The sequence below is a fragment of the Phalacrocorax aristotelis genome, chromosome Z (assembly GCF_949628215.1).
Source record: "Phalacrocorax aristotelis chromosome Z, bGulAri2.1, whole genome shotgun sequence".
Classification (NCBI taxonomy): Eukaryota; Metazoa; Chordata; class Aves; order Suliformes; family Phalacrocoracidae; genus Phalacrocorax; species Phalacrocorax aristotelis.
The window spans coordinates 54009945-54037768 of record NC_134311.1 but is presented as its reverse complement, the minus strand read 5'-3'; the positions used below and the strand labels follow the sequence as shown (position 1 = coordinate 54037768).

At 37.4% G+C, this 27824-nt stretch overlaps 1 protein-coding gene across 7 annotated transcripts in view; it reads right to left on the bottom strand.

Moving 5' to 3' along the window:
* Positions 1-27824, bottom strand: part of FCHO2 (FCH and mu domain containing endocytic adaptor 2) — a 106906-nt gene that overhangs the window by 44582 nt on the left and 34500 nt on the right. For all 7 annotated transcript variants that reach the window (XM_075078506.1, XM_075078508.1, XM_075078509.1 and 4 more), the window contains exons 7-10: positions 27715-27813; positions 26514-26610; positions 8090-8134; positions 3688-3760 (exon numbers count right to left, since the gene is read on the bottom strand). In XM_075078506.1, coding sequence (XP_074934607.1) covers positions 3688-3760; positions 8090-8134; positions 26514-26610; positions 27715-27813 — 314 coding nt within the window. The remainder of the gene's footprint in view (positions 1-3687; positions 3761-8089; positions 8135-26513; positions 26611-27714; positions 27814-27824) is intronic.

Here is a 27824-nt window from a genome sequence, read left to right as displayed (position 1 = left end):
GAAAAACAAACAAAAATCCCCCCCAAAAAATTGTCAGCAGAAAGGCAGTGATTGCAAGAACATTATTCACAAGTGTAATATTTTTCAACTATAACTTTGATCTAAGCAGTAGTACCTAAACAAAAAAAAATGAATGACACTGCTTCTCCTTTTTGCAGACATTAGAGAGAATCAATTACATTTTCAGAATGTGGGAATACTTGAGGAGCATGAGTCCTCTCCAATTTACATTCTGACAAAGCAAGCCAGAAGTGCCAGTGTAACTGAACAGTGTTTTTCTATAATCAAACCGAACATCTTAAACACGCACTTATAGAAAAAAAGAGGAAAAAGGTCAAGTTTATTGCAAACTAAATCATCATCTCTGAAATGCTAAATGGCTTAAGGGTAAAAACTACAGTGTCTTTAAAAACAGGTACAAAAACTTGTTAACATGGAAGCATTAATATGAAATTCAGTACAGCCTGTTACGGAATTGACAGAAAGATGAAGGATCCTGTCTCCCCTGAAAGGCCTCACGCAAAGGAGAACATATGTGACCAAGTTGCTAATTGACTTACGTCTTATCTCCCTCTGCTGGCTAAATGGAATTCATAGTAATAGAAAGACCTATTTTAAAAGCTATTTTACCACTCAAAGAGATGAAGTATTAGACTTCTCTCAAAACATACAAGAAACAGATTTTCTGGCATACGGTTTTAAAAAATGTCTGTACTCAAACAAGACAGCCTGAAGTCCATAAAAGTTAAGAAATGTGAAAGATGCAAGGCAAACTCCAATGAAAGTAGTTCAGCCCAGAAAGAAGATTTTCAAAATGAGTAAGCTAATAGATCTCAGAAAGTAACAGCAGATCAAGTACCATTTAGAGGAGCACCAACAGCACCTCCTAGGATCCATTCTCAAGATACAAAGTAAAACTCAATAGTTTGCAAATGAAGTGAAGTGGAAAATCAGGACATCAGTTTTTAGACAGATGTGCTTTTACGTCACTAAATGCATGGTTTTTCATTTAAGATTAAAGAACTAGGTCATGCTTCTAGTATAAGGTAACGTTTTGGCAAAAGGGGATTCTGCAAGGGGATTTAAGGACTGTAGATAAAAACTAGAACAAGCAAGTCATGCAAAGCAGCAGTTAGAAAAAGAAGTGAAAACCTTGACTAACTTGTATAGCAGTATGTAACACAATACGCTTTGTATGATATTTCCCTGTGTAAAACAATTACGAGACAACATCCAGTTTAGGTGTTAACACTTTAAAAATGGTATTGATATACTGAAAAGCCTACAAACCATTAGAGTTCTTCTAAATGTGGAAAGCCTGCCTCACCCAGAAACTAAACAAGCGTACAGCCTAGTTTAGCAAGAGATTAGGAAAGGACTTGACCTCTATGTGCAGAGAAGTTTCTGATGATACAGAATTTTATAATGTACAGACTATTAACAGGATCATCAGCTAAAGATTAAATCAGACAAAATTTAGACTAGCAATACAATTTTTTTAAGAGATCACAAATAACTATTGGAATATTTTACTTAAGCGCATAATGAATCCTCTGGTATTTATTTGCAATCTTCTAGTTCATTTAGAAGTTACGGATTAATACAAGAATCTCTGTAAAATCTAAGAGGTTAATATCATGCTGTCATACTTCTTTCTACCTCAGAATCTGTTCATTATTGTATTACGTGTAAATATAGAAACAAAATAAATAAAATTGTAGTCCAACTTGGTGAAAGCAAGGCAAATTCTTCTCCTATTTCAGGGTAGCTGAGCTGATTTATATTTTCTGATGACATCATTGTGCCATAAAACCCAACATTTTTTCTCTAGAAGGAGATACTGATATTATCTTTCAACATTAAATAAAATGTTCTTAGGAAAAATCAGCTTTTAGAAAGGTATTCAGATACTACAATGGATAAGCATACAAAGGTAGAAAGTGTTTCACACAGTATAGAAGCCAGTTTTCAGCCCTCAGTGTCTAAGGAAATTTTCTATTACAGGTCAAAGAAAAATGTGATATCTGAGTAAGGATACATTGAGTCATACACCTGGGAAGAGTTAAATTTGGAGCTTCTAGGCCTTTACTGGTTCCAGAAAACTAGTATTAGGAGCCCTAAATCCTTGCTGGGGCCAGATTACATTTCATCATCTGCCAAAGAATGGATGGAAGGAGATGCCTGGTTTGGAAGGAGGCTTATAACATACGTGATTAGCTTGAGTAATAACCCACGTGGTGGCAAAATAATTATTTTGTTGGACAAGAAAAGCTGACAGCTATAGAATTCAATCATACCACAGTACTTAACACTATCAAAATCATTACTTTGCAATTAGGTAAATGCAAGGCACAAAAGGCAAATGATCAAACATACGTTTTTGCTGCTATTTGATACTGCAACAGTTTTGCATCACAAGAAAAGTGTAGTAAATAACTTTCCAGAGAGAACGGATTACTTTTTAAAATGGCACTAAAGCTGTTTAAAACATGATTATCAAATATCTATATGGTTTTAATGTAATTATTTTAAACTAAACCTTCATCAGAAAAAATAACTCTTTGTAACAAACTAGTATTCTCAGATTACTGCTGACCAAAACCACACTCTATACAACACTTCTGTCACCATTTACTCCAGCTTAATGTAAGTACAGAAGAGAGGGTGGGGGAAAGACTAAATCACAGAAAGAACAGAAAAATTGAGGAATGGCTTAAAAGAACCCAACACCCTGAAGCCCTAAAGGCATCACGACAGAGAGAAGAAAAAGCATGGTTTAGAATTGTACCACTATTAATATTAAACACAAAAAGAAAAATAGTATAAGGCACTCTGTATGTACAAAAAATTAGCACCTGCAGGTCTTGGGTCATTAATTTTTCAGCATTATATTAAAAGCTAAGGCTGGTAAAATATGTTATACGTACTTTTGAAAGGTATGTATGCAGATGTTGCCTCTAAGAATATTTCTATATTGCTAAGTTTGTCAAATTGTAAAGCAATTTTCTGTTGAATCAAATACTTCTATTGAGAAAACACATCTAGAAATTATGAAAAAGAATACACTGGAATATAGTGACCATAACTAGTGATGCACAGAGTGTGACCAATCCATCTAAGAACTTTCATTCAAACTCACTTTCTGGAGAGTTTTAACTCCTGGGAGACAGCACATGCAATGAGTATGGCAAAGGGTATAGCTGGGACATCAGTCATGAGTTAGAATGATGGTCTTTCAGAAATGAGTGCGCGCGTGCTGTACTGAAAAAACGTTAAAAGATTTTGTCCTTTGATACTGTGCACAAAAGTTTTTCTATAAAAAGAATAACTGAAGCTTCAATTCTGCAAACACAGGCATCCATTAGTTTTTCCAAGCACAGAGCTATTATTTCATTAGGAGTACACATGAGAATCACATTATCTACAATGTTCAAATGCAGGACAAGGGAGAATTTATCTATGCACAGGCAAGAATGAAAAATGAGTAGACTACTACGAATACATTTATGTTACCTCCTTAAAATCCTCAGTTACAAAAATCTGAAATAGCTATGATGATTTCACATTCATAGCATTCCTCTAACCTTGTTATAAACCCATTTTTTTTGTCTGACATAGCTAACATTTATCCCCATACTTTTACCAGTCTTCATAGAACATAAGGCTTCACAATGGAAATATACTTACACAGATTCAGTATCTTTTTCTTTTTTCATTATTCCTGATAAACCAAACGGCTTCCTCTTCCGTGGTTTTATCCCTATGGAACAAACACTTTTCATTTATAGATCAAAGAGATATGTACACATTAAGCAATGTCAAACGTGAGTCTGTACTGGTGCCAATACATTTTAAATGCTGGCACAAGTGATACAAAAATCTAACAGTGGAGATAGGTATGGAGCCAAACTAAGGGAACATTATTCCAATTTGTTAAGTAATATACCAATCAAAAAAATATGGTTCAACACAATAATATAAGTCCTTATAAAACTGATTTGCATTACACATCAAACTCTCCAAGTAGGGTATGCAGACTGTCAGTTTTTCTAACAGAAAATGGGTGCACTGCCCATTTTGAGGAAAGAGACTCTGCTCACAGAAACTCAACAGAAGCTATTGCTCCGGCCGATCCTGAATAGCCAATGCACCTGGATCAGAAACGGACCCCTGTCTCTCCCAGCTACTGCAGTTCAACACCCTGTTGTTATTTCCCTGCATGTTCCCAGTAGTTGTGAGTCCCTGTCTCTCCTAAGAACTAGCACCTTGGTCCTGTAAAAAAATAGAACATCTCTTGGCTTTCCAGCGGATGCTGAGTTTATGATTTCCCAGTACTGTAGCGAGCTCTAAGGCTGGCTCTGAGTCTGGAACCATGCTTCCTGTCTGTCCTTTCTTCCCAGTTTTTAGCCTGAATACATAAAGCTATAGTATGGAAGAAAGTTTTCTTTCATACCCATTTAATGTACTAACATAAAAATACATTTAAATATTCCATCAGACTTGCTGTCATGTCTGCTTTTCTCCCCAACTTTTGCTGAAGCAGACTGCCAAACAAAATGACTAAATGCAAGCATCTGATCCAACTAGTCTACAGTTTTGTTTCAATGCACAATACTACTGTCATCATGCTTTTGAGCAAAATGGTGGAAATAATTAGGTTTCCAAAATTTTATAACTGTCAATTCAAGCACATAATTTAAAAAAAAATCCTTATTTTGCCCTTTACAGTAATAAATTACACAGCACATATGGTGTCCTGGTTTCAGCTGGGATGGAGTTAAACTTCTTCGTAGTAGCTAGTATGGGACTATGTTTTGGATTTTTGCTGGGAACAGTGGTGATAATGTGGGAGATGTTTTAGTTGTTGCTAAGTAGCACTTACACTGGTCAAGGACTTTTTCAGCTCCCTGTGCTCTGCCGGGTGCACAAGGAGCTGGGAGGGGACACAGCCGGGACAGCTGACCCCAACTGACCAACGGGATACCCCATACCATATGACATCATGCTCAGTATATAAAGCTGGGGGAAGAAGAAGGAAGCGGGGGACATTTGGAGCGATGGCGTTTGTCTTCCCAAGTAACCGTTACGCGTGATGGAGCCCTGCTTTCCTGGAGATGGCTGAGCACCCGCCTGCCCATGGCAAGTAGTGAATGAATTCCTTGTTTTGCTTTGCTTCCGCACGCAGCTTTTGCTTTACCTGTTAAACTGTCTTTATCTCAACCCATGAGTTGCCTCGCTTTTAGTCTTCTGATTCTCTCCCCTGTCCCACCACGGGGGGAGTGAGCGAGCGGCTGCGTGGTGCTGGGTTGCTGACCGGGGCTAAACCACGACAGTAAATTTTGGCACCCAATGTGGGGCATGAAAGGTTTGAGATAACAACAGATTTGACTGGAATGCGCTAGATGGAATTTATAGCAGTTATTGCTGTTTAGCTGCTAATTGGCAGGCTTCTGTGTTTGCTATGGGGCTTGCCTGACTTACTGTATATATACACTGTATGCCTTAAAGTCTAGTGCTCGTTAGTGGCTGCTTTTTGCTTTTGATGCTTGTTGTCCTGCTTATCACCTTACTCTGCTGTGCCTGGGAACATTCTGATAACAGCCATGGCGATGCGCCTGGGCTGGCAGATGGCCAGGGCCCAGCTGCTGTTTCTGTGCTGCTGCACTGGACAGGCTGGAACTCCAGTGTGAACTCGAGTCAAAGGGACTGTGACCTGTGGATGAGTCCATGTGGGAGCAGGACACCCCGAAGCATCTGTGTCTGTGTATAAGCCTGTGCCAGAGCAGGTATATCTCGAAGCATGTGTGGCCTTGGTTATGTCTTTGCCACAGCAGCTGTACTTCTGAGGCAATTGTGGACCAAGAATAAGTCCATGTTGGAGCAGGCTTACTTCTGGAGGGATTGCAGCCATGGGCAAAGCCGTGTTGGAGCAGGCTTACTTCTGGAGGGACTGCAGCTGTGGGTAAGGCCATGCTGGAGCAGGTATAGCCCTGAAAGCATTGAGGCCCGTGCAGAAGGCCACACTGGAACAGGCACACCTCAAAGCGACTGTGGCTCTGGATAAGTCTATGCTGCAGCAGGTGTGCCCCTGGAGAGACTGTGGCTCCTGGGTAAGGCTCCGCTTGGAGCAGGTACAACCCTAAAGGACTACAGCCTGTGGATAAGCCCAAGCCAGAGCAGGGGCAAGGGGAGGAGTTCATTACAATGTTAAACCTGATGGTCTGGTCCAAATGGACCAGGGGTGGAGACTGTAATAGAAATACCTTTAAATTGTCATAACCTGGGATTTCAGTTACATGTTATGGAAATTACTATAGCAGAAACCCCTTGTTGCTAGCCAGGCTGGGAGCAAGGGGAGGAGTTCATTGCAATGCTAAAACCTATAACCTGGCCTAAAGAGGCCAGGGGTGGAGACTGTAATGGTTCTACCTTTAAATTGTTGTAACCTGTGATTTGAGTTCCATGTTATAGGAATTACTACAGCAGGAATGACCTGAACCAATGGAGGATGAACCCTTCAAGAAGCAGTGCAAGTGCAGCAGTGACCCGACCTGAGCTGGCGTTGGTGCCCAGTAACTCCACGCAACACACCACCTCTCCTGTCCTGAGTGACCACAAGAACAGACGGAGGCCAAAGCTGTGGACTAAATGATATCCGTGTATTTTATCAAAGGATGGGAAGGGGGGTGGAGGTTAATGAGGTTGTATTGGATAGTGTGGGTCCTGAGCATGATGTAAATGGTATGGAATAAGGGGTGGATACTGTCCTGGTTTCAGCTGGGATGGAGTTAAACTTCTTCGTAGTAGCTAGTATGGGACTATGTTTTGGATTTTTGCTGGGAACAGTGGTGATAATGTTGGGAGATGTTTTAGTTGTTGCTAAGTAGCACTTACACTGGTCAAGGACTTTTTCAGCTCCCTGTGCTCTGCCGGGTGCACAAGGAGCTGGGAGGGGGCACAGCCGGGACAGCTGACCCCAACTGACCAACGGGATACCCCATACCATATGACGTCATGCTCAGTATATAAAGCTGGGGGAAGAAGGAGGAAGCGGGGGACATTTGGAGCGATGGCGTTTGTCTTCCCAAGAAACCGTTACGCGTGATGGAGCCCTGCTTTCCTGGAGATGGCTGAGCACCTGCCTGCCCATGGCAAGTAGTGAATGAATTCCTTGTTTTGCTTTGCTTCCGCACGCAGCTTTTGCTTTACCTGTTAAACTGTCTTTATCTCAACCCATGAGTTGCCTCGCTTTTAGTCTTCTGATTCTCTCCCCTGTCCCACCACGGGGGGAGTGAGCGAGCGGCTGCGTGGTGCTGGGTTGCTGACCGGGGCTAAACCACGACATATGGAATCTCCCCAGTCTTAAATTTTCAGGGTTAAATAATGAAACTTCCCTAATTAAGTAGCTGTAAAACTCAGCCGTATTTTATATTTTAATAGACATAGAATTTGCTCAAAAATTATTTTAAAATACTAGTCTGGGCTTTATTTTCTTTCTGTGCCTTATGCAGCCCAAAACAATGACAAACAGAGTACTAGAGTAGTTTCTGAACATGGATCCTCTCTGTTTCAGTCAAAAAAGATTTTAAGCCTCAGCTGCAATCTTGGCAAGTTAAAAGTTGTCGGCTGCTATAGCTATACTGTCAACTGCTCTGTCTCAAAAGTAAATACATAGCTTATGCATATAAAGCAGTTGTTAACCACTTAAAACAATCCCCTAAGCAAAACAATTTATGACAACAAAGAAAGGCTTTGCAATCATAACACTGCATCAGACTTGGTATAACAATGGAAAGAGCCTGGGCCATGTTTTGACACTTGTGAATTAAGTTAGAACACAGTCATAAGTGAACCAAATCCAAACCTCTGCAAAGACAGGGTCGTAGCTAAAGTATATTTATAAGAAACATTAAAATTCTCTGACCTTTGTGCTTATAAAGAGACATAGGTCTTATTTTGTTGAAGACTGCTTTCAGTCTGCTGGAGTGCTTTAAAGTTATACAGATTCACACACTGCACACCCTTCACTCCAGTTTCAGGTCCTTATTCACAGCATTCTTATGTAAATAACTATGCTACAACAACTCACCTTCAACTGCACTGGATGTGTTACATTCTTCAAATTCAATAGGGCCTTAAAGAAATGACAATGAAGGCAAACATTAGGTCAAATTTAATCGAAGATAATGTAATGACTATTAATATTTCCTGAAAATACTAGACAATCTAGTTATAAATTTAGGTGATAACTGAAAAGCACAACCGCCCTGCCAATGGTCAAAGAGACTGCAAAATCATAGAGGTACAGCAAATTATGAAATATTTTCATTCTTTCATACTGAAAAATTAAATACTATGAGCCGTTTTAGGAAGAAAACATGAAGAAAAAACCCAGTGATTTTCCACAGGACCTTGTTCACGGAATGGCAGAGTGCTGGCACAACAGCATTTGTCCATGTGCAAAGAAAACAGAAAGCAAATGCAGGCAGGCACCATTACTTTCAGCCCATACTAAGAACGAGCCCTTTGGCCCCAGTTTGAAACAGTAGCTTGCAACTGTATTCACAGAAGAAAAAAACGAAGTTTAGCATGCTAGCACCTTGACACAGGCCTTATTACTTGTCTTTCTGTAATCCATTTTGAGGGAGTGCAAACAAGCTTATATTTTTATATTTTGCACACAGGCATATTACAGGTAAAAAGAGGGGGGAGGGGGGTTGGGGAAGGGTTCCAATTCTATATTTGAAAGCAGCCAAAATTCTCCCCCCCTTCCCTTGCACTCATCAAATACTTCAACTGAAACTTTAATATCTTGAAAATTTCAATTAAAACCAACAGGATGTAAAGCAATTGCGGAAACCTCAAATATAGAACCTACTTTCACACCTGCTAGTAAGCACCCTAATTTATTTATCTTTATTATGAAGTTATAACTATTTCTGACCATCCACCATAAACCCAAAAGCTGTGCAATTTTCAGGGTGTACTTGAAAGCATTTTCCAGGATTTTCACTTGTACTCTTTTCAGAATTAATATGTCATAGTCTTAGAATAATAGCTGATATAAACAGGTATCAGATACAAAAACCAAGGAGACAAAATCAATTTGAAGCTTATAAAATAGCACACCATAGTAAATCATTGTCCTGCAATTAGAGATGCCACAATGAAAGTAAAAAATAATTTAGCTGTGGATTAGCATTGTAAATTAAACAACTGGGATTAATTTGTATTTGTTTCATGCACTTCAGTACCTCAAATGTTCTATTTGTAATGTAACCCCAGTATGTATATTTAACTCCTGCAGTGCAAAACTCTGTTCACCTCAGTATAAATGCTACATTTGGATAGCATTTCTCAAAAGCATAATTTTTTCATATGCAGTTATGTTAAACAAATAGAAAGACAACTGAGAAGCTGACAATGTAACTCAATGCTTACCAATGTTAAAGAAATGGAATTATTTTAGACATTAGATAAAATCTACCAGATATTTTCTTTGAAATTTTTTAGACTTCTAATGATTTTTTTTTAGAAAAAAAGTTGTGCTCAAAGTAATGACTCGTATTTATTATAGTTAAGAATAAACGAGTCTGCAAAATTCTCCCTACCAGTAAAAAACTATCTGAGTGCTTGTAAAAAGCAGGATGAGAATCTGGGACGAGAACCCATCAATATCCCATTTACCATAACGCAATTGTTTGGCTTCCAAATGAAGCTCCTGAGAGCAGAATATCAAAAGGCCAATCTCAAATGACAGTCTTAACTGCTGTTTAAATTTCAACTATTAAATAATTTCAACCACAAGTCTAATTATACAATACAAGACAAAATACAAATTCCTAACAGCTCTCTCATTCTACTAAATATTGTAAATACATGGGCATTTTAAGCTGTTCTTCCAATCCCTTCTCCTTTGCTCTCCACTAAATTCACAGTAAACAAAGTCAGTGTGCTCCACAAATCAGCAAATCTGTCTCTCTCTCAAAACCCAGAAAAAAATTCCAGAAAAATGGGTTTAGAGAACTGTAAAGGTCTACACCCCCACCATGATTTCATCAACATTTTATTTTAGGAATTTAAACTCTATTGTTCAAGACCCTTTTGAGCAAGAAATTCAGAAAAATACCATAAAATATAGAAGCTGAAGAAAAAATCCATTACTTCTTCAGCACTATACTTCAGAAAACACTTTTTCATCACTTTTCTAAAGATTCAACTACTTCTGTTTCTTGCTTCTATACATATTCCCATTTGGCCAGGAAAAAAACCAAAAGCCAAACCAACCACAATCAATCATCCCCAAACAGAAACAGAAGGAAAAAGCTGTAAACAAAAGACTTAAACATATTTTTAGAGAAAAACAATGCTCAAGCTTTTTCAAAAGACCATCTTTTTCTTTAGCCTTTCTAGCTACAACTGATTGTAGTCTTAGCGATTAAAATAAATATTTAAGGCTCAAGTAAAATTCGTCCTTATTTCAGATCAGTATCTTTAACTATCACTTCTAACACAAGCAGAAAGCAAAGATTTTCTTTAACAAACCATCCAAGTTCCTGTATTTTGTCCATTACACTTGCCTAACACTTGTCTTTGAAGGTGGGTCGTTTTTATTTACAGCTTGCAAAGCTTTTTGTTTGAAGAGACGAACATTCACGCTCAGTACAGAAATGCACAGACATGAAGATCAGATTAGCATTTTAAATTAGATTTAACAACAGCTGGTTTGTCCCCCCCCAAATTCACTTCACTGTTGCAACAATGTAGTTTTTTTCTCATAGGGAAGACTATAAAATGCAATATGAAAAAAATCTCAGTTACTGAAGAATTGTCTGAGATAGTAATGAGATGGAAGCTGCACAAAAAATGTCAGTAAGCAGGTCCTACTTTTAACTAGGTCAGTGAAGTTAACTTGGAAATATTAAATGCATTTTCTTCTTAATGATACCTATTAGCTTGTTTGTACTTCACCAAAATGGAGTCATCACAGGAGTCCCTTCTCCCTACATGTGCTCTCTCTTTCCTTCCCCTGCATCTACTATCTACCAACTGCTAGCTGCTTTACTGCAGGAAAGATAAATAACAATAATGAAAACAACATTTTCTTCCAACAAATTGTGTGACACTGTCACAATCTGAAAGCATCTTTTGACCCTAACTTCTCCCACTTAACTCAAATTTCTATAGGGCCCTTCATCTTTGGGAATCTCCGAAGTTCAAGTTGCCAGTGGCTGTCCCCAATGAATCCACAAACATTGAAAAATCAAGTTCAGCATTTTCTTCCAATGCTCAAAAATGCTGGTTTTGTAAAATTTGTATTTAACCTGTCCCCACCAACACAACACATGTTGCACTGCTTGGTTGCAGCAAAGGCAAATTCATATATTTTTGCCCTTTTGAGCAGAGTAGAGTGAAATTTGTAGCAGGTTTTAATTTTCTTAGAGTTTTGTTCTGTAACTTCAGATCTCCCAACTGTTATGCTTCCTATATGCCTGCTCTAAAGAATTCCATGTTGTGCCTGGGGAGCAGTATTTTTAAACCAAAATAACATTACAGAAATAGACATTTTCTGTGGCACTCTGTGGTGAACCAATTTAGAAGACAGGATAGCTGTGATGGGCTTTTGGTAGCCCACATAACAGCTGGAGTCTCCTGTGGGCCATCATCTTTGTGCCTAAAGAGGTAATAATACTGTAGCCCAGCCAGAAGTGTGCACTGTCACCACATCATCTCTTGCTAGAACCAGCTGCAGTCTCCCAGCCAGCCAGAAGGTCTTAAGTGCACATATTGCTATAGAGCACAGCATCAATAAGGAATTTGGATGCTTTCTTAAGAAGTTCCCCTGCACCATCCACTGTAATTACATTTATGGAAACAAAAGAGCATCTGCACTATCACTGCAAAAATTCCTCAAAAAGCTTTCTCCTCCAAACCACCGTAACATCTATCTTTCTGATTCCTGATCCCTTAATCGTTAGATGGTATAGTCACAAAACTCCCAGTGGGTTGGCATTAATGGAGATTGCCAGACAGGCGTGATAGATAGATGCAAGTCAAAACATGCAAACTCATGTGCTGGTATCACAATAACTTTCGTAACAGGTACACAAAGTTTTTAAGGTAGCTGCACTACCTCTTCTCTATGAGGCAGAAAAGTTTTCTTAACAGACTTGTACCCAATGACTGAAGTATACACAAAGGCTTAACATCAATACAGATTTCAGCTCAAATCCAGACAATAAGAATGGCCAAGATTTCTGAAGGAACTACACAGATTCACTGTCTGTTGCAACATCCAAAGAAAGAAAAACAGTTGTTTCACACTTAAATACTGCTGATGCTGGGGATTGAAGTCATTCCCTGAAGCAGTCTCTAGAATCCCTGCTGCATGGTAGCCCCAAGCAATGAAAAGGAACATCTAGATTTTGCCACACTGCAATAATGGCAACAACAATAGCGGTAACAATGGTATTCTGCAGTACTACAGTCAAAGCGCTGAGATTTCCTTTGTTCTTTTTCTCATAACAAGACATGAAACAATGTGAGTTGACAAGGAGGCGTATTCTCAAGCATTCATTTGAGGACAAAATAAAAGCAAATACTAGAACTAAAGCAGCAATGTAAAAATAAGAATTATATTTTAAGACACTTAGAGTAAGTAAAAAGTTATGGCTGAGATCTAGTCCAACCCTTGCAAAGGTTTCTGTATTAATGTTCTGTGGGGTTAAGCATGGATAGTTTTGGATCAAGGTAGTTTCTTTACAGTCTGGTCTGCCTGTTGTTACATTGATCCATAGAACGGTAACTATGGCTTAAGCAACTCAAATACCCGTACATAGGCTTGAAAGTATTTGTTACTGTACACACACAGAAGAAAATACAGTGCATAAATGAAGGTTAGCTTTTATAACAGAAGGCGATATGGGTATCTACTGGGATTTCGTTCACTTGCGGATACATACCTAGCTATTAGGATGCTAAATGAGATTTTAGTATTCTACAAAGACAGCAGGTGTCAAAAATCAGAAAGCTCTTCTAATTGTATGTAAACATTCCCACCAAGCATCATCCTGAAGCATTTTCCAAGGCAAGCTGCTGCAGCTCACAGCATTTTATCAGCCAGGACAGATATTGACATGAAGAAATGGCAAATGGATGGTGGTTTTACAGACACAGGGAAGCAGACAGCTGCTATTTGACAAGAGATTGAAACAAATACATCAGGACTGGGTCAGTTCTTAGGCTCTTGGATATGAAGAAACTTTAGTTTACTAGAACGGTAAAGGCAAAAGGTAATTTGAATAAAAAGACATCGATGAATCTAATAACTTACAGTAAGAGTCACTTGCATGAATTAAGCACTAGGGAGTCTGCAGCTCGGGATGTATTTCCTAGACTGCTGAGAAAATACGGGTACTGTTTTTCTTGTTACAAGAGGCATGTTATGTGGGCGTTCATGACACTAAGAGGCAAAGTGGATGGCTAGCAATAAGGAGATCCTGATCTTATTCAAAGATGAATGAAGAAAATGTAACTGCACTGTAACTTATACTACAGCATCCACTACTTATGTAGCCCACATCTATGGGAACAGTATTTTCCGAGTATACACAAGGCAACTACAGAAAAGAGTCTATAAATAACAACCTTACACCTGCCACTTAATTTATCTACAAAGTGACATTAATTATCTTGAAGACAGTCAAGTTTGTTGTCAACTGCCTTGAAAAGAATCACAAAACCTATCTCCAGAAAACCCTACAGATAGGTTTTCTAACCTATCTGTATATCTCTTACACAAAACCTCTGTGAGGGAGATCTTGGGAGAATGTTTTGCTAAGGTCAAAGCAACAAAATAATTTGCACTTTCCTCAACAGAGCAGGGGGGGAATGTTAGTAATTACTATTTGGATTCTTAAACAAACAAAGCAAATACAAAAGCCAACTGCTATTACTAGGAGGGAAAGCATAATATTATGTCATACTCTGAAAAAGAATCCCCAGCAAATATATCAATGAACTGGAAAATCCTGTGGAGCCAAAAAGGTAAACAAATCAAGACGACAACAAATCAACTAAAAAACTCTTTACATTTCCAAGCATCTGCTATTGGAAACTGTGTTCTTTCTAGTTTAAGGGAGGTATGCATGACAGGAAGAAACATCCCACCCAAGCATATATTTTTATGAACTACATTTAATTTTTAATAACTGGAAACATTCAGACACTCAAAAAACAATCAGCCCTTCCCCCCATCCTTAGGAATCAGTTTACACACACGCATGCACACACATAAACATTAACATATCTGTTTCAAGCAAAAGCTTTAAAAAAACCTCTGAAAATCTGTACTTGTAGTTACAAATATGATAACAAACCATATTCTTGTCTTCGATAAAAACAAAACTTCGTCTCTTTGAATGTAAATCATGCATGAAAGGAGGACAATTTTTTTTAAACTGCATATGCTTCACATGCTGCTTCAAATGGCAAAGCTTTGCGTGCCTGGCTCAGTGCCAGTTGACAGCTCAGCTGGATATCAATGCACATTCTGACCCCCCTTGCAGCGTGTCACTTCTGAATTGTTCCTGCAGTAGAAAGTTTACTCAACCTCTCTCTCAAATTCAGTGGACCGACCATCATTCTGCTATTTAATCAGAGCAGAACAAGTTATTTTTCTGACAGCACTAAAGCCAAACAGCAATTCCTAATGAACGGCTTGATACAAGTGGAATTTCGACTGTTTTAGCCTCAATTAATTCTGCTGTCAAAACAAATGACTGCTTTTAGTGTTTAGATGTTAAGCTGCATCACAAAGGTCAATTTTGTAGGTACACAAACATATAAGCAGTCTTTTTCTTGCTATCATCTGATCCTGTGACAAGTTTATAAAAAAAATTCAAGCTTTCATCTTTAGAAGCTAGGAAGCCAAAATATTTTTTCAACATTACTTTTTCTAACACTAACTTCTCATTTTTATTGCCTGTCCAAAAAAGAGAAGTAATTTTATGAAGAGATAAGGAGAATTTTATTTTTCCCCAGAAAAATTACTTCTTATTCTATATATATAAAAAAAAGAAGAAATAAAACCAAATTCAAGTATAGCTTATTTGTAGGAATGCAGACTAGATACCTTTGAGGTAAATAACATACCTGTGATACATTTATCAGGCTAGTACCAGACTGTTGCAAGCAAATGTTAGTTTGTGGATTCGGTCAGCTCTGCTTTGCCAGAAAGAGGATAAAGGACAGAAAATACAACTTGCCTGTTAACAGGCCAATCCTAGGGAAAATATTGAAATAATACTGGTAAAACTGTGTCCTTTAATCTAATTCTACAAATACACAGTCCCACCACAATAATCACTGAATTTCTCACTACTCTTTGTTACATCCTCAGGACTATATATCAGCCTGGGTGATATACAGCCTCTAGAGATGCTTAAGACTTGATCAAATCTTCCTCTTTTTAAAATTCATGTTGAAAAAAGAAAAGTATAGCATGGTGATAGTACTCTTTGAAAAAAGAAGAGAGAGACGTGATAGTGGGAGCATAAATAACTACAATTATTAGTAGCAACAAACACAGCACTTCCAAGGAAAGTCTTTTTTTTAGATGAAGAAATTCACATACAAGGAGAGCATCTACTAAACAAGCAATCAATTCTAACCCTGATTCTGTTACTAGGCTTCCAGTCCTCCACGCAGTTCACTGGATCAAAGGAAACATTATTCATCTCACACTTTTCGCTTTTCTGGTACTATGAGTACAAGCTCCATGAATACAGCAAGTGCACTGCTGTCAAGGGGCTGTACTTCCATGTGGCCTTCAGAGCAAAACGCAAGCAGAAAAGGATCATAATCCGAGTAGCTTTAAAATACTTATTTTCAATTACGATGTTTGTCAGCAGCAAGGAGAGATATTTTTATTTTCTCTAAAATATGAAGGTGGCAAGCATCTTCAGTTACAAAGAAAGTACTTCTTTATTGCTCAGATAACACAAGAATTTTCAACAACAGACATTAAACACATACCCAAGGCAATGTTTCAAGACAGAGATCCAACTAGCTTGCAACACCTGAATACGAAGACAAACACTGGAAGTTTCAGCTGCAATTTATGAAAGCATGAGGTCTGTGAGCAGCAAAATTAATGTCAGCTAAAAGACCAATCTGCAGGATGCTACATTCCCCAGGTCCCATCCTGCACACCATTCCGAGCCCCATTTCTCATCCTTTTCTATTCTTCTGCTTTATACTTCAACTTCACCCCATATTTCCTTTCTGGCTGCATAAACAACAGGATGTGAGTTGTGGCTGGTTTTGAACTATCCACAGGCTAAGTGGCTGGCCAACATACACATATACATACAAAGACACACACAGCTGTCTGCTGGCTCTCCAAATGAGTAACTTACATCATTACAACTGCCTTTCCTTAATCTAGCATGACTAGCTTGGGTTGTCCTTCTCTGCTCAGCTCCTCAGTTTTATAAAGTCTTTGAAATGTCTACTTTTCTGTCAAATGGGGTTGAAAATAGCAAAGTCTTGAGAATGCTATACGGGTTATGTGCGGGGAAATACTAAGAAGCAGCAGAACTGCATAAGCCTGGTCTATAAATATACATATCTGTAACAACTGGCTCTGCCTGACTGCATGGTACATGATTCACCTGCTGAAGGCAGACCATGCAACTATGCAGTGATGAAAGAAATGCACAGACACATTCAAGTAGTTTTCTTCTTAAAGAAGAGTCAGCTAAGATTTTGGAACACTAGACATTGTAAATAGGTTAAATTATTAGCCCTCATCTTTGAAGACTGCTTCAAAGAATCATGTCTTTGTAACAGTCACATGCTGTCCTTGTAAACCAAGAGGAGTATGATTTCTTAGTGAGGTTCTGAACTTAAACCCATGAAGCCACCAGAGGTTAAGACATGTAATAGGACCCATTTCCTAAAAAGAAAAGAAAGAGGATAATACATTTTCTAGTATCCAGAATTTTTCAGACAGAAAAATCTTTTTTCAGTTAGACAAAATCCTCTCTATGGGAATGCTTTTCTGCTTTGTAGTGTTTTAAAAGTGCTTTCCTCTTTACTTGTACAGAAGATTCATTTTGTGGAGAACAGAAGAAAAGTATACATGCTAAACCACCTCTCTACCCCAATACTACAATGGGAAATATTAATTAGCATACAACATTTTCCACACATGCACCATCAATAAGCAAAGAAAGTCAATGTGAAATTCTTCCTGGTGTGCTTTTTCTGTAGCTTATGGCGAGTATGAGACAGTTCTTTGGGGGGGGGGGGGGGGAAGTTGAAACCACAGGTATAATGCTGAGAGACTTGTTATTAAGAATTACCACAAAATCTCCCTTCCCCATATTTATGCCCAAAGAGCTACTTGGAGCCCAAGACAGAATTGGCTTGACCTTGAAATATGACTTAGCATTTAAAGACACAAAATATGCATACTATTATCCAGTATTAGCCATAAGAGTATCCAAGTCAGTGGTTGCAAAGAGGACAAATGCATGTCACAAGACCCCAATTTTCTACTCCTGTCTGTTCTTCCTGAAACAGGATATAAAAAATGATACACAGCCACAAAATCCTCTGCAGCTGTGACAGTAAAACAGAGAGGGACTCTGTGAAACTAAATTCCCATGGCTTAGGAAAAGGTTTAATGATAGTAACAGCATTTCTTATACTGTTTGTCTAGATATCCCCTCTTCCCCAAAAAGACCAACCAAAGAAAACTCTTCAAAACAAATACATTTCAACATTAAATAAAGAATTTAAATTACAAACACTTTTAATAAAAGATAGGAAGTTGAAATGTTATTGGTGTGGTTAAATGTGGGCTGAGGTCTGTGCAGCTAGCTTGATTAGCTACTGCTTAAACTTCTTCCTTTTCCTACCCTCATACATTTAGGCAACAGGTCAAGGGTACCCCACTGTACCTTACATTGCTAAACTACAGACACATCAATATCCATCATTTAAAATGGAATTGCAGACTCAGAAGGCCACGCAGGTGATCTATAACAATTAAGACAACAACAAAAAGATTAAGATGACAAAGCAGAAAAGATCCTGCACTTCCTGACAACCACCATGACAGAGAAGGTCAAACACAAGTCAAGTGAGAATTCATTTTCAAATGCCAGAATAAATATTTGTGTCCAAGAAAGGGTATGACATACAGACCTAGTTGACCAGACAGCCAATTCAATGCAGAAGTTGTCCAATGGTAGTTTGTCCTGGTATAACGTACTATCAAGTTGCAGGTTTATTGTCAATGAAATTATGAGTTAATTAGAAGCGGGGCCCTGTGCAACACAGCATTAGTGATTACTAATACTACACAGACTACTATATGCACAGTTTAGGATTTATTTCAATTTTGTTAGAAAGGTAAACTGTTAAACAGGTGGTTTTGAGTCTAAGTCCAACTTCAGCTTCCTCTGTTTGCTTCTCTAGTGTAAAAAACACATTTTTCCTCAACGAGCTTGTGTTACAACGTTCAAGCTCTTGCTCTTCTCTAACATTGCAGTTTACAGTACAGAGAATGAACTACATGTATAGATATTTATAAATAGGTTTCCAAACCTTTCCAGATTTCAGAAAGTTTCACTTCTTGTAAGCTTTATCTTCTGACAGAAAAAAAACCAAACCCAGAGAAAAGAACACACTTCTTCCTTCTAATTTTGCTAAGTAGGCTTCCTGTGAAAATTTCATGTTTGAAAAGTCCATTTAGCTAATGGCCTAGTTAATTCCATCCAAAGAATGTTTCCTATCTTAAAAGAAAAATAAATAATAATATATATTTTTCCTCCAATAACTAAAATAAAACCCCCAAACTTTTCCCTCAATATTAACTCCATATAAAGTTATGTTACTTTATGTAATTGAAGTACAGGTCTTATTTACTTCATTAGCATAAAACACATCTCAGTATGTTATTTCTATTCTCAGGTGTTTAAAAGTCTCTTCAGTAATTCTTTTTGTTGTCATAGTAGCATCTATCCTGCATAATACTGCATATTCTGATGACTATCACCTAATTAATACCCTTTTCCTACTTAAGTTACTGAAATGGACATTGCTTTGCTCCCACAAGCCAGAAAAATTATTTGTCTCAGGCTGGAACTGTTTTTGTTTGTAGCAAGAAAATTCCAGATGACCCAGCAGTACATCATCTTACTGAGTGTCCAAGACTCAAAACCCAGCTTTTGCCATGTTGTATCTACAGATGTTGCCTAAGGTACTTTCATCAGTGCTCCTAGTCCTCCACTTTTAAGAGACTTTTTGAACAAAACCCATACAGTTATAACTCTCCAGACCATTAAAAATAAATAAATCACTATCTAAAACAAGTTTGCAACTTAGGCATACATAGTTATTAGAAAGTTACGCTGGCAAATGAGACTTCCAGAAGTCCACATCAGCTTTCGCAGGTTTGCTGTTTATGAAGGGACCCAACTTTTGCAGGCAAAATAAACAGATATCTAGGGCAGGAATTAGACACATTTGTTGATACAGCTCTTGAGCTTGCAGATCCTCACCAAAAACAGAGCTCTACAGGACAGGACCCTTAAATACTTCTTTACTTGCCTCAAGCCCATCTTCTCATAAATATCCTTAGAGATAGTCACACTTAATTTATTCCATTAACTTCTGAAATATAACAATGGTCTGCCTTCCTTTTACAAAGAATACTTTTCTGAATTCCTTGAATACTATCAGTGTTGATAGACTAAACTCAATTCTACACAAAAGGGGAACTGAGGAATAAGTGTGGGCACAGGCTTTGAGAAGCTCTGACACTTCAGGCTATTTATTCCCCTAATCACATGTGTTGGCAGCATTAAAATATTCATGATATTTACAGAAAACCAAGAAAATAATTTATAAGAACATAAAATAAATACTTGCTTTGTTACACTTCCTTTTGGAAAAGAAGCTCAAAGATGTCATGCAGAGCTGTTCAAAAATTAGTATTAACCATTTTCAGTGTTTATTTCTATCTACTTTGTTGCTGTTTAGTGTCCTAGAAAAGCATTTTTATAAATGATATAAACTATTATGTTATCAAAAAAACATGGGAAAAATAAATGGCACACCCAGTATTGTTTCAAGTCTCTCAAAGCAGAGTTCATTATTCAAGCACATAAAAAGGTAGTTGCTGTAATCAAAGCAATCTTTAATACTCCATTGGCCTTTGTTTTGCCGCTAGTGTCTGAGAAAGGACTAACTTGTTTCTAAAATTTCTTACAATTCTATACTTGTAATTAACGTAAGTAATAAGAGTTATTCTTAACCCTTTTCCTACTTAATTTCTTCTACATTCTAATTCATCCTGTTCATCTTGTACATTTTTCCATTAGATAGAAAACATAGCTTAACACAACACACCAACTAAATATGAATATTAACATGGAGTGACAAAACCGTGCTTTTGCACTATTTGTGCTAGCTTCCCAGTTGTGCTGCAGGTCACTTTAATGCTCTTGTATTCACTTTGGAAAGGACACATAAGGAGTATGCTCCATAGGCATTTAGGACTAAAATGCCCACATAAGCAATTAGAAAAGACCTGATAGCACATCATAAATTCACACCAAACTTTGCACTACCCCCCCTCCCCCTGCCCCAACAGCCAGCCACATAAAACATTATTCTAATGAAATGATCAGTTGAGTTCACTGAACCAGAAATCAGATGAATGAAAGCCTAGGTAAAATTTGTTTTTTAAATGTTCACTGAATTAAAGCTTTAATGCTTTATGATTCTCATAACAGGAAATGCTGGCAGCATTAACGAACTTGTAAGGAATCCATATTAAATTGCTTTGCTTACCGTCCAAATAGTAAACTTTATGGCTTATCCACAGCCTATGAAAAGTCCACGTTGCTTTCAGTGACTTCAAAATACAAAATGTGCTAGCTCTCCAGAAACAGAGCTCCTAAATGTGTTCCCTCAGAATAGACAAGGATCACCCGCACATTGATAAGGACGCCAGGATATTTTCTTCTGATATGCGCTACCTTGTGAGGCAGTGGATATCTTGACATTACAGCTGTCCTAAGTCACTAATAAATTTCTCAACCCTAAACTCTTTATTAGCCTTCCCAGAAAGAATTTCAAACCAATGAAAAAAAAAAATCCTAAATCAACATCTCCATTTGACAACCATGATCTTAAACCTTCCCATGACTGGAGTTACTAGGAGCCTTGAGACAATTTTTTCCACATGAGCAAATAAAGCAAAACAGGTTTCAGCAGCTCCAAAAAAGCAAGAGACCAACAATTTTCTTAACCAGCGTTACTGATCAATTACAGACCAAACTGCAAAGTTCTAGATTTGGTGGAGGGAAGAAGTGGAGTAGGAATTTTACATCCATCCTGTTCTTACTCTTATAATCTGTGGAAGCACCGTTTGATTAAAAGGACTTAAAAGGACTTATTATTGCTAATACGTAAAAGCACAAGAGGAGAAGAAAGTAAAATGTTTTACATGTGCAAAGCCAGTGACGGCTGATCAACAGCAATTGTGGATAATAAACATTGTAAAGTACTTTTATCATCATTTAATCAAAAAAACTGATGCATTGCAGGCACTAATTTTACAATGTTTTAAAAAAAGCAAGCTTCTTCTAGCCCCTCCATGAAGTTCAAATTTATTGGATGAATAATTGAGACAAGAAGCAATTTTATGGGCTTGTGTTTTCCAAAGCTGAAATTCTAGATGCTTTTACTGGTACACTTCGAAGACAACTTGGATGTGACTATTCCTCTTTGGCAGGCCTTCTCTATCTACTTGTATGTTGCAGTTGCAAATCATGTTCTGGCTTATTCAGATGGTGAAAGATGGATCAAGCTAGCAGAAAACCAATAACTTTTTTTATTATAGTTAAAAGATGACCAAGCACACCTCTCACACTGAATAACGGCACAGCATATGTAATAATTGACATCTGTAGAACACAGTTTTATTGGAGGGCTAAGGAGTGAGCAAGGATTTTGTCTTTCCATTTTTGTCTGTGTTACAATAACAATTTTGATCTCCTCTTTATTAAAGTTTTAAGAAAAAAATGCAAAAATAAGAGGAACAACTTAGTAAATTACCAACAGCCACTAACAACACCACCAGAAAAAAATTAATGAAAACAAATAATTTAGGTTTGGCATTTTTTCCTGGTTTTTTTTGGACAATGCAGCACAGCTGAGCCTTCTCATTTGGCCTTCAAGGTACTTTCTGGATAAACTATGTAGTGGGCAAAAACTAATACAGGGACAAACACAAAGAATTAGTTCCTCACATATGAGAAGAGGGCAGAGTAATTCAGTAGCTAAAAAGTAAAAACCATTCATGACCATCTACAGCTATACAGGCATTCACTAATCTCTTCAAACACATTTGATATTATCCTGCCAATTTCAGACAGAAGATCTAGGAAGAACATGACCTTGTACTTTCTAGCAGTTCCTTTTTCATGCGGCATCAACTTTTCATACTGGAACAAAAAATTTTTAGTAGATTATTACAACATTAAGTAAATAAAGCTGGACATAATCTCCATTACTCATTTAACATAGACTTTGGGTGGAATAAAAGCAGGTATTTTCTGCCATGCAATAAATGAATTTTCGAAGGAACACAGAGCAACAGCCTATCACAAACAAAAAATTGATTCAGCAGAAGTGGCCAGCAAGTTTTTATGAACAGTGCAGGACCATGTAAGTGATAAAAGCATCTTCTAACTGATGGTATCAAAACTTCTATTAGATCTAACAGCAGGAACTTATCACAGAATCATAGAATGGTTTGGCTTGGAAGGGAACTTTAAAGGTCATCTAGTCCAACCCCCCTGCAGTGAGCAGGGACATCTTCAACTAGATCAGGTTGCTCAGAGCCCGATCCAGCCTGGCCTTGAATGTTTCCAGGGATGGGGCATCTACCACCTCTCTGGGCAGCCGGTGCCAGTGTTTCACCACCCTCACTGTAAAAAATTTCTTCCTTATATCCAGTATAAATCTACTCTCTTTTACTTTAAAACCATTGCCTCTTGTTCTGTCACTACAGACACTTGTAAGAAGTCTGTCTCTCTTTCCTACAATCCCCCTTTAAGTACTGAAAGGCGACAATAAGGTCCCCCAGAGCCTCCTCTTCTCAAGGCTGAACAACCCCAACTCTCTCAGCTTGTCTTCGTAGGAGAGGTGCTCCAGCCCTTGGATCATTTTTGTGGCCCTCCTCTGGACCTGCTCCAACAGTTCCATGTCCTTGCTGTGCTGAGGGCTCCAGAGCTGGACGCAGCACTGCAGGTGGGCTCTCACCAGAGCAGAGTGGCAGGATCACCTCCCTTGACCTGCTGGCCACACTTCTTTTGATGCGGTCCAGGATATGGTTGGCTTTCGGGGCTGTAAGCTCACATTGTCAGCTCATGTCCAGGTTTTCATCCACCAATACCCCCAAGTGCTTCTCCGCAGAGCTGCTCTCAATACATTCATCCCCCAGACTGTACTGATATCAATGGTTGCCCTTACGCAGGTGCAGGACCCTGCACTGGGCCTTGTTGAACCTCATGAGGTTCTCACAGGCCCACCTGTCCAGCCTGTCCAGGTATCTCTAAATGTTAGCAACAGTTCAGAGAACACACTAAATCCTGACCTGAAGCCTTACTGCTTGTTTCAGGTCCTGCCAGCTCTCTTTCTGTTTTCAATACTTTACAGTAAAGTGGTTTGTTTTTTTTTTTTTTTCCAAGTTAAAAATATTTGCAACTGGATGTATGTGGCTTTTTTTATATACTGAACAGATGTAAGAAAATAATTAATACAACTTCTTCAAATACTGTTTTACTAAAAATTGTAAACTAAACTAAAATAAAAAAAAAATGGAAGGAAATTCAAGTAAGAAGTAGGTGATAAAGCTCACTAGGTAAGTTATTTAGGTAGCAGTTAAAAAGGAGCCATTGTAAAGCAATCCACAAATGAAGTTTTAAAAACTTCAAAGTATTACTGCTTGAAAGAGGTGTTATTTGTACTATAAAAGCAGTGTTGAACTTCAGAAGCCCCTGTATATTATGACTTCAAGTGACAGATATTAGCCACTAGAGGGAGCCAATATAATCTGGTATAAAGGACGTCACTGTACAAAGAGAAATTTCAGATACGCAGATGAGAGTTTAAGAAAATTTCCTATACCTAGAAAACTCTACTGTGAATTGTTTACAGTCCATGCAGTAGAACACCCCTCCTCAGTACTTTGTTTCACATTCATTTTTATTTTTAAAGATATAAACAAAAGCAAGTGAATTTTGCTATGAAGAACTGTAACTATAGCTAGACTATATGGAAATAAACTGAAATGCTTTGTTATGTACTACCTTTTAAGTTCACTTTGTTCCAAAATTCAGTATTTCAGAAAGCGGCCCACCATCTAACTATACTAGCCCACAAATAATATGGAAGGGAGAATGCCTACGTATTCCTGGGGGGATTTTAAAGGATTTTCTTCAAACAGATTTAGGACTGGAATCTTAAGCAACAGTGACAGCCAAAAGACTTTTTTCTACATCTGTGTTCTGCGCCAAGTCAGTATTATTTTTACACTGAATATTTAGATTATCTGAGGAGCCATCTCCTTCTCCAGTCCCATTAATAAATATATCACACACAGAAAGACTTCAAGCATTTGCTCCATAAATTAAAATACCTTTCTATTAAGAACAGTTGTCAAATGCAGAAAAGTTTTTTTTATTAATGAAAAAGTAGTCCTTACCACACTGGATGTTTCCATTTCATTCCTAGAAGGCTGATACCTCACATCGCCTTCCAAATCTTTGTAATTGTCAAAGCTATTTGATTCTAAGTTGATAAAATTAATATAATAGATGCAGTAACCATAATTAACATAACTAGCAGCCTGTGTTTCTAGTCTGTCTTTGACACTTCACAAAGTCTTATGAATTTGTATTCTTTTACTTCTGAATTTGCCTGGGCTTTCCCTTTGCATCATGGCTGCTTTACAAAGTTAATATCAGTAAAAGGTGCATACATTTCCACACTAAACACACTATCTTTCCTTAGAACACTTTGTTATTAAGAGTTGAAGAAATGAAATTTGCTATGGCAAAAGCTTTTATTTAGCCCCAGAGAATACAAATGGGATTTGAAGAGCTCTGTAAAGCAGCAAGTAAGTACAGATTGTGTCTAAGTTCTCCCACTAAATTTAAAGAGTGAAGTGTTACTTTTCTTACAACTACTATGCTGTCTAACAAAAAACCACACTAATAACATGGGTGACTTGAAGTGCAGAGTGTTTTAGGGTACATTATAGCAAGGGTCTTTGTAACCCAGGGGGTCAGAATCCTAAATGCAAGGTGGAGAACCCTAGCCATGACATCTTGGCAATAGCCAAAGAGGTCCAAACACTCAATTTTCATGTGTATTTGTCCTGATTTCAGACCAACTGAACTTGAGCCCCTGAAGTTCATATGACTTCTTTCTTAATCTTCACCGAAAAATTGCAAAATACATGGAAACATTTGAAAATTTTTCCATATATAATCTTACCTCAGCCCACTTGGATATCAGCAAATCACAGAAAAAATATGAAACAATGTAAAAAACACCTCGCAGAGGCATTGTAAGATACTGAGTAACCATATTTAACAACTGAATACGAATTCTCAAGATCTACTCTGTCATGTTATCCTTGCTCTAAAAAAAAAAAACAACCCTTTGTGCTTCTGTACTAGAAGACAGAGATGCTAGTCAGGACTCCCAATGCTGAAGAAAACAGAAAACAGTAGAATTGCTGCATTCAAACACCTAGCGACTGTGTATTCATGCCCAAATACTGAAGTGAACTCTTGACTTTTCCTGTAACACTAGATACACAGTACTGTGAGATCGTCTTTTTATGCCAGTCCAGGGAAGTCTCATACACCACACCCAACACGGAGTACATGCAGAAAGTACTACTCACCTTGCTGCTTAGAAAAGAACAATCTACATTCAATCTATTAAAATGCATAATTTTGTAAGCTAACCAAATAAACTGATGCAACTGTTCCAACAGTTTGATGAGCATCTGTTCTGAATATATCCATAAATGTACACTAAATAAAGTTTTGAAATAGAATGTATGCAGAAACACATAGTAGGCAACACAGTTCATGTAAGTAACTTCAGTCTGTTGTCAAATTTCACTGACGTACCAAAGAAAAGTAGTTTAAAAGCTTCCTTGAAGGTCTACATAGACGGACTCAGGGCTACAAATTGCCATGTTTTATGAACACAAACACTACATGTACATAATAAATCATGTGTTAATTATTTTCTATGAATTACTTAACACCAAAGCTAATGAATACTGAGAATTTGAAATTGTAAGTACATTAAAAATATAACACATTAACAAACAGGGGTTTGACCTTTTTATTAGGAGTAGAAATCTACAGTTTTAAAATTAACATTTCCTACTTCTGTTTTTAAACTCTTACCAGGTCTTTCCTTGCCAGTTCCTTTTGACTCAGCAAATTTCTCTATTAAACTCTCAACTGTAGTGTTTGCCATGTTATTAATAAACTCTTCATGCACCTTAAAAAAAAAACCACATCACACAAAGGAATTTAAAAACTAATAATTGAAAGAATGTAATTATCTTTAAAAAGTTGTTTTCTCTAGTTAAGGTTAAAAAAATATTGCCCTCTAAAATATATTACAGGGCTTCCAGAAATCAATAGGCATTTTATCAAGGAAATCCTTTCTTTGCTTTAGTAGTAGCAAGCGTGTGTACAATACAGATACAAATTAGGAATGAAAGAATACAGCTGGGTGACAGGTCTAGGATTTACTTCCATTTCTTCCATCTAAACAACTTGTGTATACACAATTTTCTGAATTTGTCAGCAACACATCCCACTACAATGTCAGGAAGACAAGCAGTCTCTGAAGCCAGCGCCAGTTAAGGGTGTGAACTGTTACTACTATATTATCACAGCTCCCACCTTGAGTAAAAGCATTACTGTTGTAATGTTGTGGTCTGACAAAGGCAAAACCACGTCATTAATAAGTTTTCCCAACAAGGCAGTATGTATATGCTTTAGAAATAAACAGCATGATCCTTGTGATCTTCATTCATTAGCATAAAACCTCAAAACCAAGGAAAATAGCAACTCCAATTAAGTGTATGCAAATAAAACTACAATTCAAAACATCTAAAAATTAAGGACTACTTAAGGATTATTAAACCAACTTACATCTGAAGAAAAGATACTATAAATGTTTCTGTTACCAAAGATCTTTTGCTCATAAAACCCAACATATACCAAAAATTTGGAAACTTTTCTAGAGTGATATGATTTCAGGTTTTAGTCAAAGAACACAACCAATACCCCGATTATGTGCAAAAATGAGTGCTAATTTAATATCTCAGGAACAGAAATTTGAAGTACGCTAAAAATCCTTCAATCTGTCAAAATATTTTGTTTTCTGTTAAGACAAAATTTATTCAGGCTTATGCTGTAAAATGTGATACTGAACTTATAAATGCAACAAGAAGTTATAAAAATTTGAGCTTATGTTGAATTTACCATAATTTGAAAGATGTTATCTTGTAATTGAACAGAGTAATATATGTTCCATTTAACAGTTAAGAAAAATATGTAGCATAATCCAAACAAATGGTAACATAAAAATTACCTCTCCTATCTGTAAATGAATTTCTTTCATTGTATTTGACAATGATTCGATAATCTCTTTCATACGAAGAAGGTGCATTTCTTCAATGTCTTGAAATTTCTGTAAACCAA